This window comes from Neoarius graeffei, chromosome 28, assembly GCF_027579695.1.
Source record: "Neoarius graeffei isolate fNeoGra1 chromosome 28, fNeoGra1.pri, whole genome shotgun sequence".
Taxonomy (NCBI): Eukaryota; Metazoa; Chordata; class Actinopteri; order Siluriformes; family Ariidae; genus Neoarius; species Neoarius graeffei.
This window is the reverse complement of record NC_083596.1, coordinates 11,545,567-11,562,814: the sequence shown is the minus strand read 5'-3', so window position 1 is coordinate 11,562,814 and position 17,248 is coordinate 11,545,567. Positions and strand designations below refer to the sequence as shown.

The window sequence follows — 17,248 nt, the reverse complement described above, 5'->3', positions numbered from 1 at the left end:
CACATACCAACTGCTTAACGATGCAAACGTTAATCTCCGCTGACAAATGGCTCAAGAAAGGGGAGTTCAGGGTGTGATTCTTCAGTAAAAACAACTTTAAATAATCCTCAACTTGAATTACAAAGACCTTTCAAATGTCTGTTACAAGATTTTACAGGGTACTCAGGATCAGGCTCTCAGGACAAGGTATGATTTGTACAAGACAAGCACCAACAAGCTCCACTGCCCAGCCCCTTGTGTGTTAAATCAAGATAGAGATGAAATGTAGGAGCATGACGTGTAGAGGAAGTGTTGAGAGAGAGCGAGAAAAAAAAAAAAAAAAAACACTTCCGGGGTGGATAAGTTCATTGTTACTGAATGCATAATTGATGATTTGCCAAAAAACACGGCTATAAAGATTCCCCCCCCCCACATGCACAGCATTCCGTTCCGCTGTCTTTTCTCCTATCTTAAAACTTTTGAAAACGACCCCTACTCAGTCCTGGGTTGGACACGTTTCAAGCACTTATCTTTGAAGATCCACCAGTTCAAACAAGAAAAAAAAAAATTATATAACCTCAGACCTGATCTACAGCCTTCCGGTTTGTGATGTAAGAGCCAAGGCCTGGTGTTACTCTACTGTACGCCGCCCCGGGCAATGTCATACTCGTATCTCCGGATATTTGAAGAGCAGTGAAAGAGCACAGAAGTGTTAAAGATGCAGCCTGTAAGTCAAATCAAGAACAGAACTGAGTGAACATGGGCAGCACTCACAAGCAGTGATCTGGAAGGATACAAATCAAATCAAATGCAGTCAGATTTTTTGCACGGTGCACGTAGACTGACCGATCATGTGATATCGCCAAGTTTGTTGGTTCTGGTGAGCCGGTATGATCATTTTCCCCCCAACCAAAAAGCCCACAGTCCTTCTTTCTTGGTTCCTACGGGTTTACGAGCTTGACTACTGTGAATTCTCGGGTCAAAGTTCAGTTTTGTTGGCAAATAGCCACGAAATCAAGTGAAAAACTGCTTCCACTTGTCCATTTGGGTTTCCTCTGGGTTCCCAGGTTCAGAGATGCCTACCCCAAATTTTGAATTTCAGTAGTCTTGAAAACATTTTTCAGTATTTTGGAATGACTTTCAGTAACATTAATTTATGCGCATTTCCATTATAAAGAGGTATATATACCAATATGTTTAACATTTAAATTATTCAAAAGAACTGTTTTGTGTGAATTGAATAAACAAAACGCGAGCAGCCATCTCAACTGAATTTCCACTCAACAAATTTCTAGAGCATACGATATCACATTTTTATAAATACAATAGTGTTCCCTGTTTGCAGACATTACGGTTGACTACCAATCATTGGTATTGAATGTAACTCCTCAAAAGTATTATATTATATTGCCTGGCAAAATGTTCTACCTGTTAACGGATTCTAATAAAATTTTAAAAAAAATTCTTATTTCATGCCAAAGAGAGTCCGACATTGTTATCTTAATGTCCCAATATATAAATACTTCAGCATAATGCTTCAGAAGAGACATTGAATAAAATGACATTTATAATTGTATTTAAAACAGTGGAATGATCAATTTTTTGCCACAATCCCAACAGCACTAATCATAAAATTCTGTTTTTGATCATACTACATATACATTTGTACTTGCAACACTGAAAAGACTTTGAATTAAAGAAGTACAGCCAGTGTTTGATATTTCAGTGAATAAAAATCAGACATGTAAAAAGAAACTGAATAAGTTTAACTCACATTTCATGGCACTAATTGGCAAGTTCAACTCCAAGCACAGGTCAACCATCACCGCTTCAACACGGGTCACGTTCCGTGTCTTTTCATCCACAGATTTCGTAAAAAACTGCTGGATACCCCCAGATTTACTTTCCGCCTGACTCGCCATTTCAGCATACTCCATATGTTTTTTTGTAGTCGACATGCCGCGTAGGGGTGTGCAAAATAATCGTCATGACAATGCATCGCGATACTAACTTTCACGATATACTGCATCGATTCTTGACGCCAAATATCGATTATTAATTTTAAAAAATGAATAAATAAAATTGTATGAATGGTTGGCGAACATCAGCTAAAAACAAGTAGAATACAACTTCCAGTCCTGTAGATGTCGCCGTGGAGTTTTTGACGCCCGCTGCCTTCATGCCAGTGGCATTTCCAGCGGCGGGCTACTGCGACCTAGACATTCTGCATAGACATCATATGCGACTGCGACTCTGTTTACAAATCTCGCTGGAACAGCGCGCACGACATGCTTGAGCGCTTTTTAGAGCAACAGCCTGCCATCCACGCTGCACTCATGTCTGCAGAAATACGTAAATCTGAGAAGGACATCTGCACACTCACCGAGTCTGACATAACTGCTGCGGTACTACAACATGCTAAAAGAAATATGCTTAGTGAGTGTATTGTTTCCTAATTTGAGGATGCTCCACAAACTATAAATGCATAAGGCATTTAAATATAATGTAAAGTAATGTAACAAATAATATAATGATGATGATAATTTAATGCACTGAGTAATATAGTATATATATTTTGATATTTATTATTGCCTTGTCCTCCCATACTGCAGGTGCTGCAAAGAAATTGAAAACTGCTGCTATTAGTTTTCTTTTATTATTTTTAGTTTTATAAATCCTATGCAATTTTTGTCATTAGTGTGTCCACTTGTTAAGTATGGAAACAGTAATATTCATTTTAATGGCAACTACCTCCAAAGTCGTTTCAATAAATTCAGTTATGAACTGAGTTGCTCTGAGTTATGCATCAATTGGAGACACTATCCAGATCGTACACAGCCACTGGTAATTATGCTCTTTTTTTTTTTTTTTACATTTTCACTGAAGTATGTTGAATATATCGCAATGCATCGCAATAATTCAAGAATCGTGATGCATCGTGATAGTATCGCATCGTAGCATGTGAATCGTGATTCGAATTGAATCGTGACTTCTTTGCCAATACCCACCCCTAATGCCGCGTGCAGTCATCGCGACCACCATGAGTGATGTTAATGTCAGTTCTACACAGTTTGCAGTGCGCGTATCCATTACCCTTTTGACTGGGTGTAATGCACGGCCATTCTACCGTATCGAAAATAGCGCGAACAAATGTGCGGAATCTGCGCATGTCACACGCAGCATGTGTGGTTGTCGTAAAAATAAATAGCCTAGCCGTGAATCGCGCATGGATTGAAAAAGCGCTTGGACATTTAAAAACAACTCACTGGAATTTTTTAAGACTTTATAATAATTCCGTACAGAATAACACTGTTTGCCGTAACATCGTATTTACGTAACTTTTCCGTACAAAATACGGCCAATCCGTACTAGTAGGCATCTCTGCAGGTTTCCTCCTGAATTGCCTGTAGATGTGAATGTGCACTGGAAAGAACTGGCTGTAATTTTACTGTAATTTACAAGCAACTGGGTTGCTCCATTAATTCACCACAACGTGATTCTTTTAGTGCGGGTTAATTCAGTGGTGGAGGTGGCTGAATCAATCTGAGCAAGTTGTACTGGCTCAGCAGTTAAGGCTTGGTATCACAGATCAGAAGGTTATAGGGGTGTTCACACGGCAACTTTTACTCCGGTGTAGCACCGGGGCTGCCCCGGTAGAGCGTTCACACGGTACAAAGTTATACCGGTGTCGCCCCTGAAAGCTGCTTAAACCGGTGCAAATCTAACCCTGCTCGGGAGGTGGTTTAAGAAATTTACTCCGGAGTAAATGCTAGTTTGCGGGGCAGCACCGATATAAAATGGGACGTCTGAACGCTACAGGGGTAGACTCGCTACGCGTGAGGAGAGTTGATTACATACGGGCACTGCATAATTTGCATCCTGGTATTTTGCGCTTTCAAAATGGCGAATATCAACAACAACAGAACTGCATGTCTTCCAGTGTTGCCAGATTGGGCAGTTTTAAGTGCATTTTGGCGGATTTGAACATATTTTGGGCTGGAAAACATCAGCAATATCTGGCAACACTGGTGTCTTCATCCACGTTGTTTTCCCGGCGCTTGGTGATGCCATGACAACCGGGAAAAGTAAGTACATTTTCACGCATGCGCATATTTCATTTCCGCATTATTACTATCGCAAATGATAGTAATAATGATAGGAAATGATAGTAATAAAAGGAAATGATATCAAAACTTTATTACTATCAAAGGAAATTATAGTAATAAAGTTTTTGCTACTATTGCACGGTCGCAGAAACTGCCGTGTGACCGCAAGTGGGGCTGCACCGGTGCTAACACGCTTCTCTCTAGTAAGCAGGTTTGTGACGTGTGAACACTCCGCAAAATTTACACCGGTGTAAGATATATCGCAACAAAATACATCGGTGCAGCATCGATGCAAATATGTGCCGTGTGAACACCCCTTATGTGTTCAAATCCCAGCACCACCAAATGGCCATGGGTGGGTCCTTGACTCTTCAGCTCAGCTGTCAACTGTAAGTCGCTTTTTTTTTTTTTTAAAGCATCAGCCAAATGAACAAATGTAGCCTACTGTGTTGTTTTATTCTATATTATTATATTCCATTAAATATGTTTTACTGCTGCTTTGAATAAAGTACTGTAAAATTTACAGCTCACAATCCTTTGAGATAGACTGACATCCCATTCACCTTGATTTTATCTGTAGTGTATACATTACAGTGCAGTGAAATTCTTTTCTTCACAGTTTGTTAGGAAGCTGGGGTCAGAGCACAAGGTCAATCATGATAATGTCAAGGGTTAAGGCCTGGATCAAGGGCCCACCTGGGACAGCTCTTCTTCTTGGATGAAAAAAAAAAGGAGAACGTACGAGCAAGCCGTCATGGCCGGAAAGTTAGAGAAGCAGTCTTGGGGCCTAAAGGATCACCAGTTCGAGCCACATTGTTCATGTTTCTTAGTCATTGGGCAGATCATGTATGCAGAAGAGGGCAGACAGACCAGTTCTCAAATGATATTGCACTGTATTGTGATACCGCATGAGCAGGAGTATGAAAACAAGTCATTGGCTGGGATCACATGTTTCGGAGGACGCATGTGCTAGTCTTTCCCCTCAAGGTGGTGGCTGGCATATGATAGTGGAGAGATGCCCCGTGTCCGAAATCACTCTCATTCACTACTCCCTATATAGGGAATTACTATATAGAGGACTATCATAGTGAGCTCATCGGTAAAATGAAAAATGCTTTCAGACACTAATCCATCGCGCTGGTATTTACGTCATTACTGTTGCACAATTAAAACATGACCGATCAGTCAGCTGGTGGGTTTTCAAAATAATAAACACATATATATTATTTACCAGCTGGGAGGTCCGTATCATGAAATACCGTGACCGAGGTCTTGAAAATACTGACCGAGGCCTCTGGGCCAAGGTCAGTATTTTCAAGGCCTCAGTCACGGTATTTCACGATACGGACTGACCTTAAGCTGGTAAATAATATAATTAATTTTCTTCTTTACCAAATTATAACAGAAAATGAGAGCACCCGAAAGGGAAACCATATTTAGAACAAACCTGCTACAAGCTCGTTTTCGGCTTTCTCCTGAAATGTTTTCTTTTATTTCGTCTTCATCAGGGTAGTAAAACTCGCTTTCGCTGTGAACACTGCCGTTATCACTATCCATGCTGTAAAATTAAAGGAACAGTCCAGCGTACTTCCATAATGAAATATGCTCTTATCTGAATTGAGACGAGCTCCTCCGTACCTCTCCGAGCTTTGCGCGACCTTCCAGTCAGTCAGACGCGCTGTCACTCCTGTTAGCAATGTAGCTAGGCTCAGTATGGCCAATGGTATTTTTTGGGGCTGTAGTTAGATGCGACCAAACTCTTCCGCGTTTTTCCTGTTTACATAGGTTTATATGACCAGTGATATGAAACAAGTTCAGTTACACAAATTGAAACGTGGCGATTTTCTATGCTATGGAAAGTCCGCACTATAATGACAGGCGTACTAACACCTTCTGCGTGCTTCGGCAGCGCATTGATACGGAGCTCAGATATCAATGCGCTGCCGAAGCGCGCAGAAGGTGTTAGTACGCCTGTCATTATAGTGCGGACTTTCCATAGCATAGAAAATCGCCACGTTTCAATTTGTGTAACTGAACTTGTTTCATGTCACTGGTCATATAAACCTATGTAAACAGGAAAAACGCGGAAGAGTTGGGTCGGATCTAACTACAGCCCCAAAAAATACCATTGGCCATGCTGAGCCTAGCTACATTGCTAACAGGAGTGACAGCGCGTCTGACTGACTGGGAGGTCGTGCAAAGCTCGAAGAGGTACGGAGCAGCTCGTCTCAATTCAGATAAGAGCATATTTCATTATGGAAGTACGGTGGACTGTTCCTTTAATGCTATTATACTGAGAAATGTGAAAATAAATGTGGCAAAAAATTGCTACTATGTTTGTTGTTGCTGTGAACGAGCGAGTCGCCAAAGGTCCGTAACCGGGGTCCGGATCGTAGGATTCCGGACCGCTTGCGAGCCAATCAGAGCACACGATTTGATGGAAACCAGACCACGAAAAAAATAAATGCATGTATTTTTGTGATAAATCCATATTATCCTGAGCGTATTTCCCACATTAATCAATACAAAGTGCCTGCATCTTTCAGTTCTTTTAAATCAAGGCTGAATACTTTCTTCTTTGCCGCTGCCTTTTATTAAATCAAATTTGAGACTTATAATTTGATTTCTTTCAGCGCGACCGCAATGCATGATGGGATATATTGCTTTGGTTAGTGACCATCGGTTGTACACTACTTTTCATGATGCATTGTGGGATACTTTGAGTGCACTATATAGGGTGTAAATAATCCTCACTAAGGTTTCGGACAGCACTACAAAATGGCGTCCTCACTATATAGTGAGTAGGGAGCGATTTCGGACACATGGATGGATGGATGGATGGATGGATGGATGGCTGAGATAAAATGAGGCAAAAACAATAGCAGTGTCATTATTTAATAGTTGTGTGTGTTTTTATAATTTTTTACAGTGTTCTTAAGTTTTAGGATTGTTGTTTTTTTTAAATATTAGTTTGTTAGTTCATTAGTTATCTGTTGTCTCTGAGTTTGACTGTTTTTATATAGTTTAAGTTTTAGCTTAATTTAAATCCTTTTATTAGTTTGTTTTGCACTGATGAGGATTGCACTCCAGTTTTGTTGTACATGCTACAATGACAATAAAGATACTATATTATATTATGTTTTTTTCGTGGTCCGGTTTCCATCAAATCGTGTGCTCTGATTGGCTCGCGAGCGGTCTGGAAGCTTACAATCCGGACTCTGGTTACGGACCTTTGGCGACTCGCTCGTTCACAGCAACAACAAACATAGTAGCAATTTTTTGTCAACATTTATTTTCACATTTCTCAGTATAATAGCATTAATTTTACAGCATGGATAGTGATAACGGCAGTGTTCACAGCGAAAGCGAGTTTTACTACCCTGATGAAGACGAAATAAAAGAAAACATTTCAGGAGAAAGCCGAAAACAAGCTTGTAGCAAGTTTGTTTTGAATATGGTTTCCCTTTCGGGCGCTTTCATTTTCTGTTAGAATTTGGTAAAGAAGAAAATAAATATATTATTTACCAGCTTAAGGTCGGTCCATATCGTGATATACCGTGACCGAGGCCTCTGGGCCTCGGTCAGTATTTTCAAGACCTCGGTCACGGTATTTCATGATACGGACCGACCTTAAGCTGGTAAACAATAGATTAAATTATCCATCCATTATCTTTAGTCGCTTATCCTGTTCTACAGGGTCACAGGCAAGCTGGAGCCTATCCCAACTGACTATGAGCAAGAGGCGGGGTACACCCTGGACAAGTTGCCAGGTCATCACAGGGCTGACACAGAGGCCAAGTTTACATTAGACCGTATCTGTCTCGTTTTCTTCGCGGATGCACTGTCCGTTTACATTAAAACGCCTGGAAACGGGAATCCGCCAGGGTCCACGTATTCAATCCAGATCATGTCTGGTCCGGTGCTGTGTAAACATTGAGAATACGCGGATACGCGGAGCTGAGCTCTAGCTGGCGTCGTCATTGGACAACGTCACTGTGACATCCACCTTCCTGATTCGCTGGCGTTGGTCATGTGACGCGACTGCTGAAAAACGATGCGGACTTCCGCCTTGTATCACCTTTCATTAAAGAGTATAAAAGTATGAAAATACTGCAAATACTGATGCAAATACTGCCCATTGTGTAGTTATGATTGTCTTTAGGCTTGCCATCCTTCCACTTGCAAGTGGTAAGTGACGCGCATGCCCGATATGCACTAGGATCACACACACAGCGGCTCAGTCCCGAATCACTGCTCGTGCGCTTCACTCGCGCGCTCTGTGAGCTGCGCAGGGCCGGAGTGCGCACCCTCCAGAGGGCACTCGCTGTTCAGGGCGGAGTGATTTGGAGCGCAGGATGCCTGCGGAGCCGAGCGTATCCGTGTATTGGCGTTGCTGTGTGCACGCGAATCGTGTATTGGCGTTGCTGTGTGCAAGCGAATCGTTTTAAAAACGTTAATCTGATGATCCGGTCTAATGTAAACCCCACCAGAGACAAACAACCATTCACACTCACACCTATGGTCAATTTAGAGCCACCAATTAGCCTAACCTGCATGTCTTTGGACTGTGGGGGAAACCGGAGCACCCGGAGGAAACCCACGCGGACACGGGGAGAACATGCAAACTCCACACAGAAAGGCCCTCGTTGGCTGCTGGGCTTGAACCCAGGACCTTCTTGCTGTGAAGCGACAGTGCTAACCACTACACCACCGTGCTGTCCTATATTATATTATTTTATTAGCAGTGCCATAACCTGAAGGTTAGTAGAGAAACAGCCTTGGGTCCAAAGGGTCACCAGTTTGATTCCCCGGACGGGCAGGAAAAATGTGAGTGAGTGAGTGAGTGAGTGAATGAATGAACGAACAGCACTTTCTCCTCCCTCCGTATCATGGCTGAAGTGCCCTTGAGTAAGGCACCTCACCCCCAACTGGGTGCTGTAGTATAGCTGCCCACTGTGTGTGTGTGTGTTCATTGCTCACTGCTTCAGATGGGTTAAAGCTCATAGGCAATGGTTTTAATTTTATGCACATTTGAAACTTTATATGTTAAACCCTCTGTAATTTTCTTTTGGTCCCAAGAAGTATTGTTAATAAGTAATAATTAAAATAAGTTAGCGTGGATCGCGGCGAATTTCTATTCGGCTATTTTCGTGACCACTTGACGCGTGACGTCATTTAAGACAAACAAACCGCTTGAGTTGAGTCCACTTCCGTTTACGTACCTTGCCGTTCAGCTTGAGTGCAGACGTGCATTCAGGAATTTCAAAAAAAAAAAAACATGCCTTATGGTTGCATGGATTAAAGCAAAAAAAAAAAAAAACATCTGACTGAAAAAAAAAGCTCCATGTCGTTGGCCCCTACCACATCAGCGATGCGTCAAATTTTAAACGCCGTGTTGTCCATTATCCCCTCGGCCCCTACTTATAGTACATTTACATAATTTTAACAATGACTAAAGCTAAGGCAAGACTTTACCATTGTCATTACTGGCTATAAATGATGAAACATCAAGTTTTCAGCACAAAGCGCAAATTTATTTCAACAATACTTTAGTAATGCACAACAGTGGTTAAGAGAAAAGTGCAAGTGCAGTCGAACTTGAACCATGCTTTCAAAAGAGTGGAACAGAAAGAACTTGCAAGAAAAGTAAAGTGAACGTTCACTTTTTCTGCTTCTTCGCAGTGAAGCCAAAGGCATCTAGTTTTTTGCCATTGCTTCCATAGACTTTTTTTATGGCAAACTACAAAAAAGCACACACCTGCCATTTTCATCTTTTTGCACCATGAACTAAATGGCTTGCCATTATCGCCCATTTCATTTCGCCAAGCCCATCTCCACTTATTCTTTACCGTTTTGTCGATGTCTGACACATCTGTGCCTTCTTTTAAAAGAAGCGCGTCCATGCTGGCAAAACCGAAAGTAATTTGACGCGCTCTAGTGATGGAAATCGAAGGGCCTATGTCCGGTGGCCTTATACGCAGTACTCGAGTTGGGGGGGGGGGGGGGGGGGGGGGGGTAGGGGGGGGGGGGTAGGGGGAGGCATTCCCCCTTCTGAAATAAAAATCTCAAATGATCCCCCTTATAAAACGGCCATCCCCCCATCACATCCCTTGTGCCATTTTACCGATTAATGTGGAAATTAGCCTACTATTATTTTAACAAATATTACTACCATTTCAACATTAGAGGCTTTGCGCAGTGATAGCCTACATGTAGCCGGATAAAAAAGACGCATATTTATTTATTCGGTTGCACCGCTCATTCAAGGTTTCAGTCACTGAAAACAGCTACTTTTGCAAACTCTGGGCAGAGTGGAGATTTCTGAAAACTCCATCTTCAGACACGCGTGTAAATCGGGAAAACGAAGCAACAGTGGGCGAGAGGGCGCGCGCGAATATAATGAGTCATAGGTGTGAATCTTTCACCGAATGCCAATTGTCCCGGTTCTTCATGAAATCGCACGCGCACGCACAAATTCATTAGGTTAACTTTCAAATAACTGTTCTTGTGCACTTGCGACACCGGAGCCACTTTCCTGAATTTTGAGCTTCAGAGTATTCGCTTCTTTATCTATTTAATCAATTTAATTTATTTGTCACATACATTAAATTACTAATGTAAAATATTCGTAGCCTATTTAAGCAATCGCTGTTTTCTCCACTGTTTTCTGACCTTTTGTGCTTAGTGAATGAGACACTTCATTACACTCCACTGACCAACTTCCAATTCCGGACTTTTTTGAAAATGTAAAATACAGGCCTACGAGATGTTTTTTTGGGACTTAATTCGCGTTGGTCCTTCACTATTAATTTTTGAGACTGACGTGGCAGTAAATACTTTGGAATTATTTTCTCCTTACTATGAAGTTTGTCATCTTAAACAAGTGTCGGGAAATCTTGCAGCCCGACTCTACAGCCTCCAGTGTTTAAGCGAACTGCTGAAACCATAATGTTTAAAGATTAAATCGTAGGCTAATCAAACCAAAGAAAAAAAACACAGCCTTTCCAGAACATTGTCTGCCGAAGCCTGTTTAACCTACAAAACGCTTAATAGCAAAGGTCTTGCTGCGGCTTCAACTTTTCACCTGATCACCTTTCAATAGGCAAATATCATTATTACTACTACTACAAAAGGCCTAGTATTAGTAGTAGACAAGTAACCTAGTTGCCTAGTAGTAGGACAGCCAAATAGTTTCATCAGTGGCCTACGCCGAGCCTCCCCAGGACTAGACAGTAGTGGAGGCTGTATTTATTTATTTATGCCTATCTAGCGCAACAACTTATTCCTTTACATATACTCAAACATAGCACAAGAAAGGGTTCAACAACAGGCAATCACAGCAGCTTGGTGAAGTTCTAAATCACATCGGTGCCACCCTTTTTTTCCCTCGGATCTGCATCACTCTCATTATTGACCTTTAGCGCTCCCAGTTGACGGAAATCCGTCGTAGCGACGGAAAACTTTAATCCATGTGGTTGTGCAGTGAACTGTAACAACGGGACCGGTTCAGGAAGAAGTTTTTACCTTTTACCGAGAGAGGAGAAGAGCCAGAGAGAATGGATTGGCTTTTTCCAGAAGAGGAGAAGAGGCGGAGCAAGAGGGTTGGCTTTTTCCGAAAAAGGAGACGAGGCAGAGAGAGTGGATTGTGCGCGTGAAGCCAGAGGGTTGTTTTTCCGGAAGAGGAGATGAGGTGGAGAGAGTGGATTGTGCATGTGAAACAAAATCAAGCAGTCAAAGAAGAAATGGACCAGCAACGCTCAAGCAAAAAGGAGAAGATTGGAGGTAAACATTTTTACTTTTGCTTGCAATTGACAAGTCAAGAATCCTGAGGGATCCTGTACAATCATTGTGGAAATGAGACAAACGGATATTTCCTCGCTTAGAGTCGGCTATAAATAATATAATGCCGCGGATGGTAGGCTAATGTGGCCTACCGGCGTGCTGTCAAGTAATCGTTCCCTATATCCACTAGGGAGGGCGGTTTAATTATTCTTCAAAAGGGCTCTTATTTAGTATTACGACGAAAGTAGGAATTTATCATAATTACCAGGATAAATCGTTTGGGCGCGAGTCTTGTTGAGGTCCGGGGTCACCGCGATCAGAATCGGCCGAGTCGCTGTCCGATTCTGAGGCCACACGGTCAAACCAGTGAGTCACATTCAGGCCATAGGTTCATATGGTTTCACCTCTCGATATTTAATTTGGAGAGTTCCTACTTCAAAATCGCTATCGCTTTCAGACATTTTACACAACTTCTCACGACCAAAGTCTGTACACGTGTGCTCGGTTCGCAGGTAAACACAGAGCTGCTCCCAGTCTGTTTGGCTTCAATGACGTCACGACGACGGTCCCCTGGCGGTGAAAGTGCGCATAAGTGAGATGTAAACAAACCTTCAGAAATTGGGCAAAACAGTATATTTTAACCGTTTTATTCAATTTTAGGGTGCAAATTAGACACTAGGAAGACTGAATTCGCTTTTTGGGTCGTTCTTCTAGACAATAAAGTTGATATTCTACGTTTCACCTCCGACCCTTGCCTATGACCTTTAAGTGCAAAGAAGAAATTTCACTCTGCTGGAGTGTACATGTGAAAAATAAATGCTTCTTTATTCTGGACAGTGCTGGAACTTGAGCCCCCAACCTTCTCACTGAGGTCGCCATCACCTTGGGATCCACTTCTCCAAACAAATATTACATTTCCAAACCTGGGCAGAGGATATATATATATATATATATATATATATATATATATATATATATATATATATATATATATATATATGCTATTTACCAGCTGGGAGGTCTGTATCATGAAATACCGTGACCGAGGTCTTGAAAGTACTGACCGAGCTCTGGGCCGAGGTCAGTATTCAAGGCCGAGGTCACGGTATTTCGCCATACGGACCGACCTTAAAGTGCCATTCCACCATTGGATGTATTTTTTTGGCATAAAATACAATATATTTTATGACAACATGACTAGACAGAGAAATCTTTTAGCTTCAAAATGATATATCAAACATAATTTTTTGACAACGACAAGTATATTAATTTTGCGACCAAAGTCACCTACCCTTTTAATTTCCGCGCGGTAGTGAAACGTGATGTCATCGGCAGGTTCCCCTTCTTGTGTACCATGTCACGTGTGACGTGGCACAGATTATCAGCAATGGCGGATAGAACGCGATTGTCAGCTTCGGAAAAGAAGCGAAGGAAAATAGCAAGTGATGCCCAAAGGAGACGGTCGATGGTGAATATCGGCACAGCAATCGACAAGTGGAAATCGCGTTCTATCCGCCATTGCTGATAATCTGTGCCACGTCACATGTGACGTGGTACACAAGAAGAGGAACCTGCCGATGACATGACGTTTCACTACCGCGCGGAAATTAAAAGGGTAGGTGACTTTGGTCGCAAAATTAATATACTTGTCGTTGTCAAAAAATTATGTTTGATATATCATTCTGAAGCTAAAAGATTTCTCTATCTAGTCATGTTGTCATAAAATATATTGTATTTTATGCCAAAGAATACATCCAATGGTGGAATGGCACTTTAAGCTAGTAAATAATATATTTATTTTTTTCTTGAGCAAATTCTAACAGAAAACGAGAGCGCCCGAAAGGGAAAACCGAGCCGAGCCGCCATTTTGAATCCTCATTCACGGCTCTTTTTACCTCCATAGGCTTCCATTGATTTTTGGCCCCATTCAAATGAATGGAGTTTTGCTCAGTAACACTTCACCACACATCCACCAAACTTCATACAGCACCTCAGGCCAAATCACCATCACACACATGATATCGGTTCTGACCCGCACTCGTCTTTGTCTTGCCTTTCATCCGTCCATTTTTTTCTCCATTTTGCCGCTAATCAATGGAAGCTTGACTGAGTCATTCCTCCCTTCCCCCATAGGTGATGATGCATTTGGCAAGGATCTGCTCATTTGAGACTTTGACAGCAAATCAACGTCAACTCAATGGCCATAGCAATTAGCATTCACGTGTTACCATGCTAGCTGTTAGCATGTTACCCATTATGATATCATGCCTGCTGTTAGCTTGCGAGTTGTTAGCATGTTCACCATTAGCATGTTATCATGAGAGCTGTTAACTTGTTAGGATTAGCAATGGTAGCATGCAGAGTTCGCATGTTTACTGTTAGCGAGTTCGCATGAGCATGTTAGCATGCTAACTGTTAGCATGTTAGCTGTTAGCATGTCACCCTAAGCGTGTTAGCATGCTAAAAGTTAACATGTTAGCCTGTTAGCTGTTAGCATGATAGCTGTCAGCATATTAGCCTTAAAGTGTTAGAATTTTAACAAATAGCATGTTAATCATTAGCATGTTAGAATGCTAGCTGTTAGCATGTTATCTATTAGCATTAACATGTTAACATGCTGGGCGGCACGGTGGTGTAGTGGTTAGCGCTGTCGCCTCACAGCAAGAAGGTCCGGGTTCAAGCCCCGTGGCCGGCGAGGGCCCTTCTGTGCGGAGTTTGCATGTTCTCCCCGTGTCCGCGTGGGTTTCCTCCGGGTGCTCCGGTTTCCCCCACAGTCCAAAGACATGCAGGTTAGGTTAACTGGTGACTCTAAATTGAGCGTAGGTGTGAATGTGAGTGTGAATGGTTGCCTGTGTCTATGTGTCAGCCCTGTGATGACCTGGCGACTTGTCCAGGGTGTACCCCGCCTCTCGCCCGTAGTCAGCTGGGATAGGCTCCAGCTTGCCTGCGACCCTGTAGAACAGGATAAAGCGGCTACAGATAATGAGATGAGATGTTAGCATGCTAGCTGCTAGCATGCTAGCTGTTCTGCTACAGCTCAGCAAGTGCACACTGCATTTTCTCTGCGGAAATGCAGTCTAGTTTTATTTTGTCTTCCTCAGGGTAGTAAAACTCGCTTTCGCTGTGAACACTGTCGTTATCACTATCCAGGCTGTAAAATTAATGTTATTTTGAATCCTCATTCACGGCTGTAATGCAAATGGCTTCCTCCTCGGTATACAAGTGCACTTCCATGGCCGGAAAATAAACTACATTTTGCCGCCTATGTAGTCCCCTATTTATACAAATAGGAGTCATTCAGGATTCAGCCATGTTTTTACTCGGCGTTAGCAATAGTTACAGGTTTTTAGCTTTCTCCTGAAATGTTTTCTTTAATTTCTTCTTCCTCAGGGGAGTAAAGCTCGCTTTCGCTGTGAACACTGTCGTTATCGCTATCCATGCTGTAAAATTAATGCTATTCTCCTGAGAAATGCTGACAAAAATGTATAAGATTTTTGATAATCTTATAAATAAATCTCATAAAAGCTAGAAAAGCACTCGGAGAGCGCAGACCTCCGCCAAGAATCCTTTAAAAAAATCCGGGATCCAGAAGGTGATCCGGATCACCGCCAAAATTTAATGGATTGTTACTTGCACTCTAAAAAATAATGGGGCCAGTACCGGTTCTTCAGGGCGATGCCATAGAAGAACCTTTTTCAGGGCTTCAAAGAACCGTTCATGCAACAGTTCTTTAAAGAACCATTTAAACCATTTGTTTGAGCAGTGAAGACAGATTTGTGTAAACATAGCCTATGTGCATTGACCAGCAAATGGTAAGAGAATGCCAGGCTCTGAAGAACCATTTCCAATGTGAAGAACCTTTCGTATAATGTAATGGTTCATCACAGAGTTTTGACTCTCCATGGAACCATCCAGAGATTTGAAGAACCACTGAAGCACCTTTATTTTTTAGAGTGTGCGCCCTCTGGAAAAAAATTTCAGAGCAATCCGTTCATTACTTTTTCCGTAATGTTGCAAACAAACAAACAAACAAAAACAAACAAACGCTACCGAAAACATAACCTCCTTGGCGGAGGTAACGATAAATGTTGACAAAAAAAATGCTACTATGTTTGCTGTTGTGAACGAACGAGTCGCCAGAGAGGTCCATAACCGGGGTGCGTAACCGGGGTCTGTACCGTAGGATACGGACCCGCTCGCCAGCCAATCAGAGCGCAGGATTTGGACCGCGAAAAAAAAATATATATAAAACGCTATCAATGCATGCACATGTAAAGAAAAGAACTTACTAGTCTTGTGAAAAGACTCAGCCGGGATTGATTCGACTGAGTGCACGCGGGTTGGTGGTTGGTGCTGCGCCTTTGTCCCCACGCGAACCGAATCGGACCGGTTACTGTGCGCGCGCTCCCGGCTGTGAGGCTGAGTGTTAGCTCCGGGTTTCGCATCGCTCGTGCAGTGTTTGCTCGCGTGCGCGCTCGCGCTGCTGTCATACTGCGGTCGCGTGCGGTTCTGCGGCGCGCTCGCGCGGCTGTGATGAACGTTAGTGCCGTTGCACGGTCCCAGAGGCCGCGCTTTAGTACCGGGCGCTCTGAAGCCGCGCCGCTGCTGGGAAGGATGCGCTTTATCAGGGTTGAGGATGGAGTACCGGAGCCCCGCGACGAAGCGCTCGAAGGTGAGGCAGCCGTGCGGAGGTGTGACGCGCCGCAGACTCTCCAGCACACCGCCCGGGAGCTCCTGCGTGTCCGCGCCCTGCCACCGACTTTCGATCTCGGATATGTGCACAAAGCCTCGCTTTCCGTCGTCTAAAATATCGAACAAAGTCCGCAGGCTGTGCAGAAACGCTTTCGGTAAACCCTCGGTGTGAAACTCTGCGTCTTGTGGTTGCATCCTGGAGCTTTTTGCACTTTTTGTTTTATTCTCAGTCCTGTTCTTCTCTTCAAAGCCATGAAACGCCAATAAAACTAGTGAAAAATCCCAATCAATCAATCAATCAATCAATGAAACAGTTCATCATTTGGATACTTTCGGTCCCACCCTGTTTTCTCTCTCTCTCTCCCAGAAATTCCCTCGAAATCTGCACAACTTTCTCCACCACGTTTTGGTTTTTTTCCCCCCTTCTTTTCTTCAGTAGATCCGCCCCTTGGAACGGTTGCTCCTGGACGCTCTTATTGGTTGCTCGCTGAACTGCTTCACCCTGATTGGCTGCTACAAAAGCAACAGGGTTTGAGTTTTCTTTCTTCTCTGAGAGATTTGAATAGCAGTTAGCCAGGAGGTTTTATTTTCACATGGAGTAGTGTATAGTCTCCAGATGGCTCTGAAAGATAATACTTCTCTCCCTTTTTTTTCTCTCCAAAGAAGCATATTTTAGTCTCGTTTAGCCT

At 42.8% G+C, this 17,248-nt stretch overlaps 1 protein-coding gene across 2 annotated transcripts in view; it reads right to left on the bottom strand.

The window, feature by feature from the left end:
* sapcd2 (suppressor APC domain containing 2) overlaps positions 1 to 16,990 on the bottom strand; it is a 55,447-nt gene extending 38,457 nt beyond the window's left edge. Inside the window, exon 1 of one of the 2 annotated variants that reach the window (XM_060912746.1) lies at positions 16,157 to 16,990. In XM_060912746.1, the coding sequence (XP_060768729.1) occupies positions 16,157 to 16,754 (598 nt within the window). In that variant the 5' untranslated portion in view covers positions 16,755 to 16,990. The remainder of the gene's footprint in view (positions 1 to 16,156) is intronic. The other variant, XM_060912745.1, reaches the window with a different exon arrangement.
* Between the last annotated feature and the right edge of the window lie 258 nt (positions 16,991 to 17,248).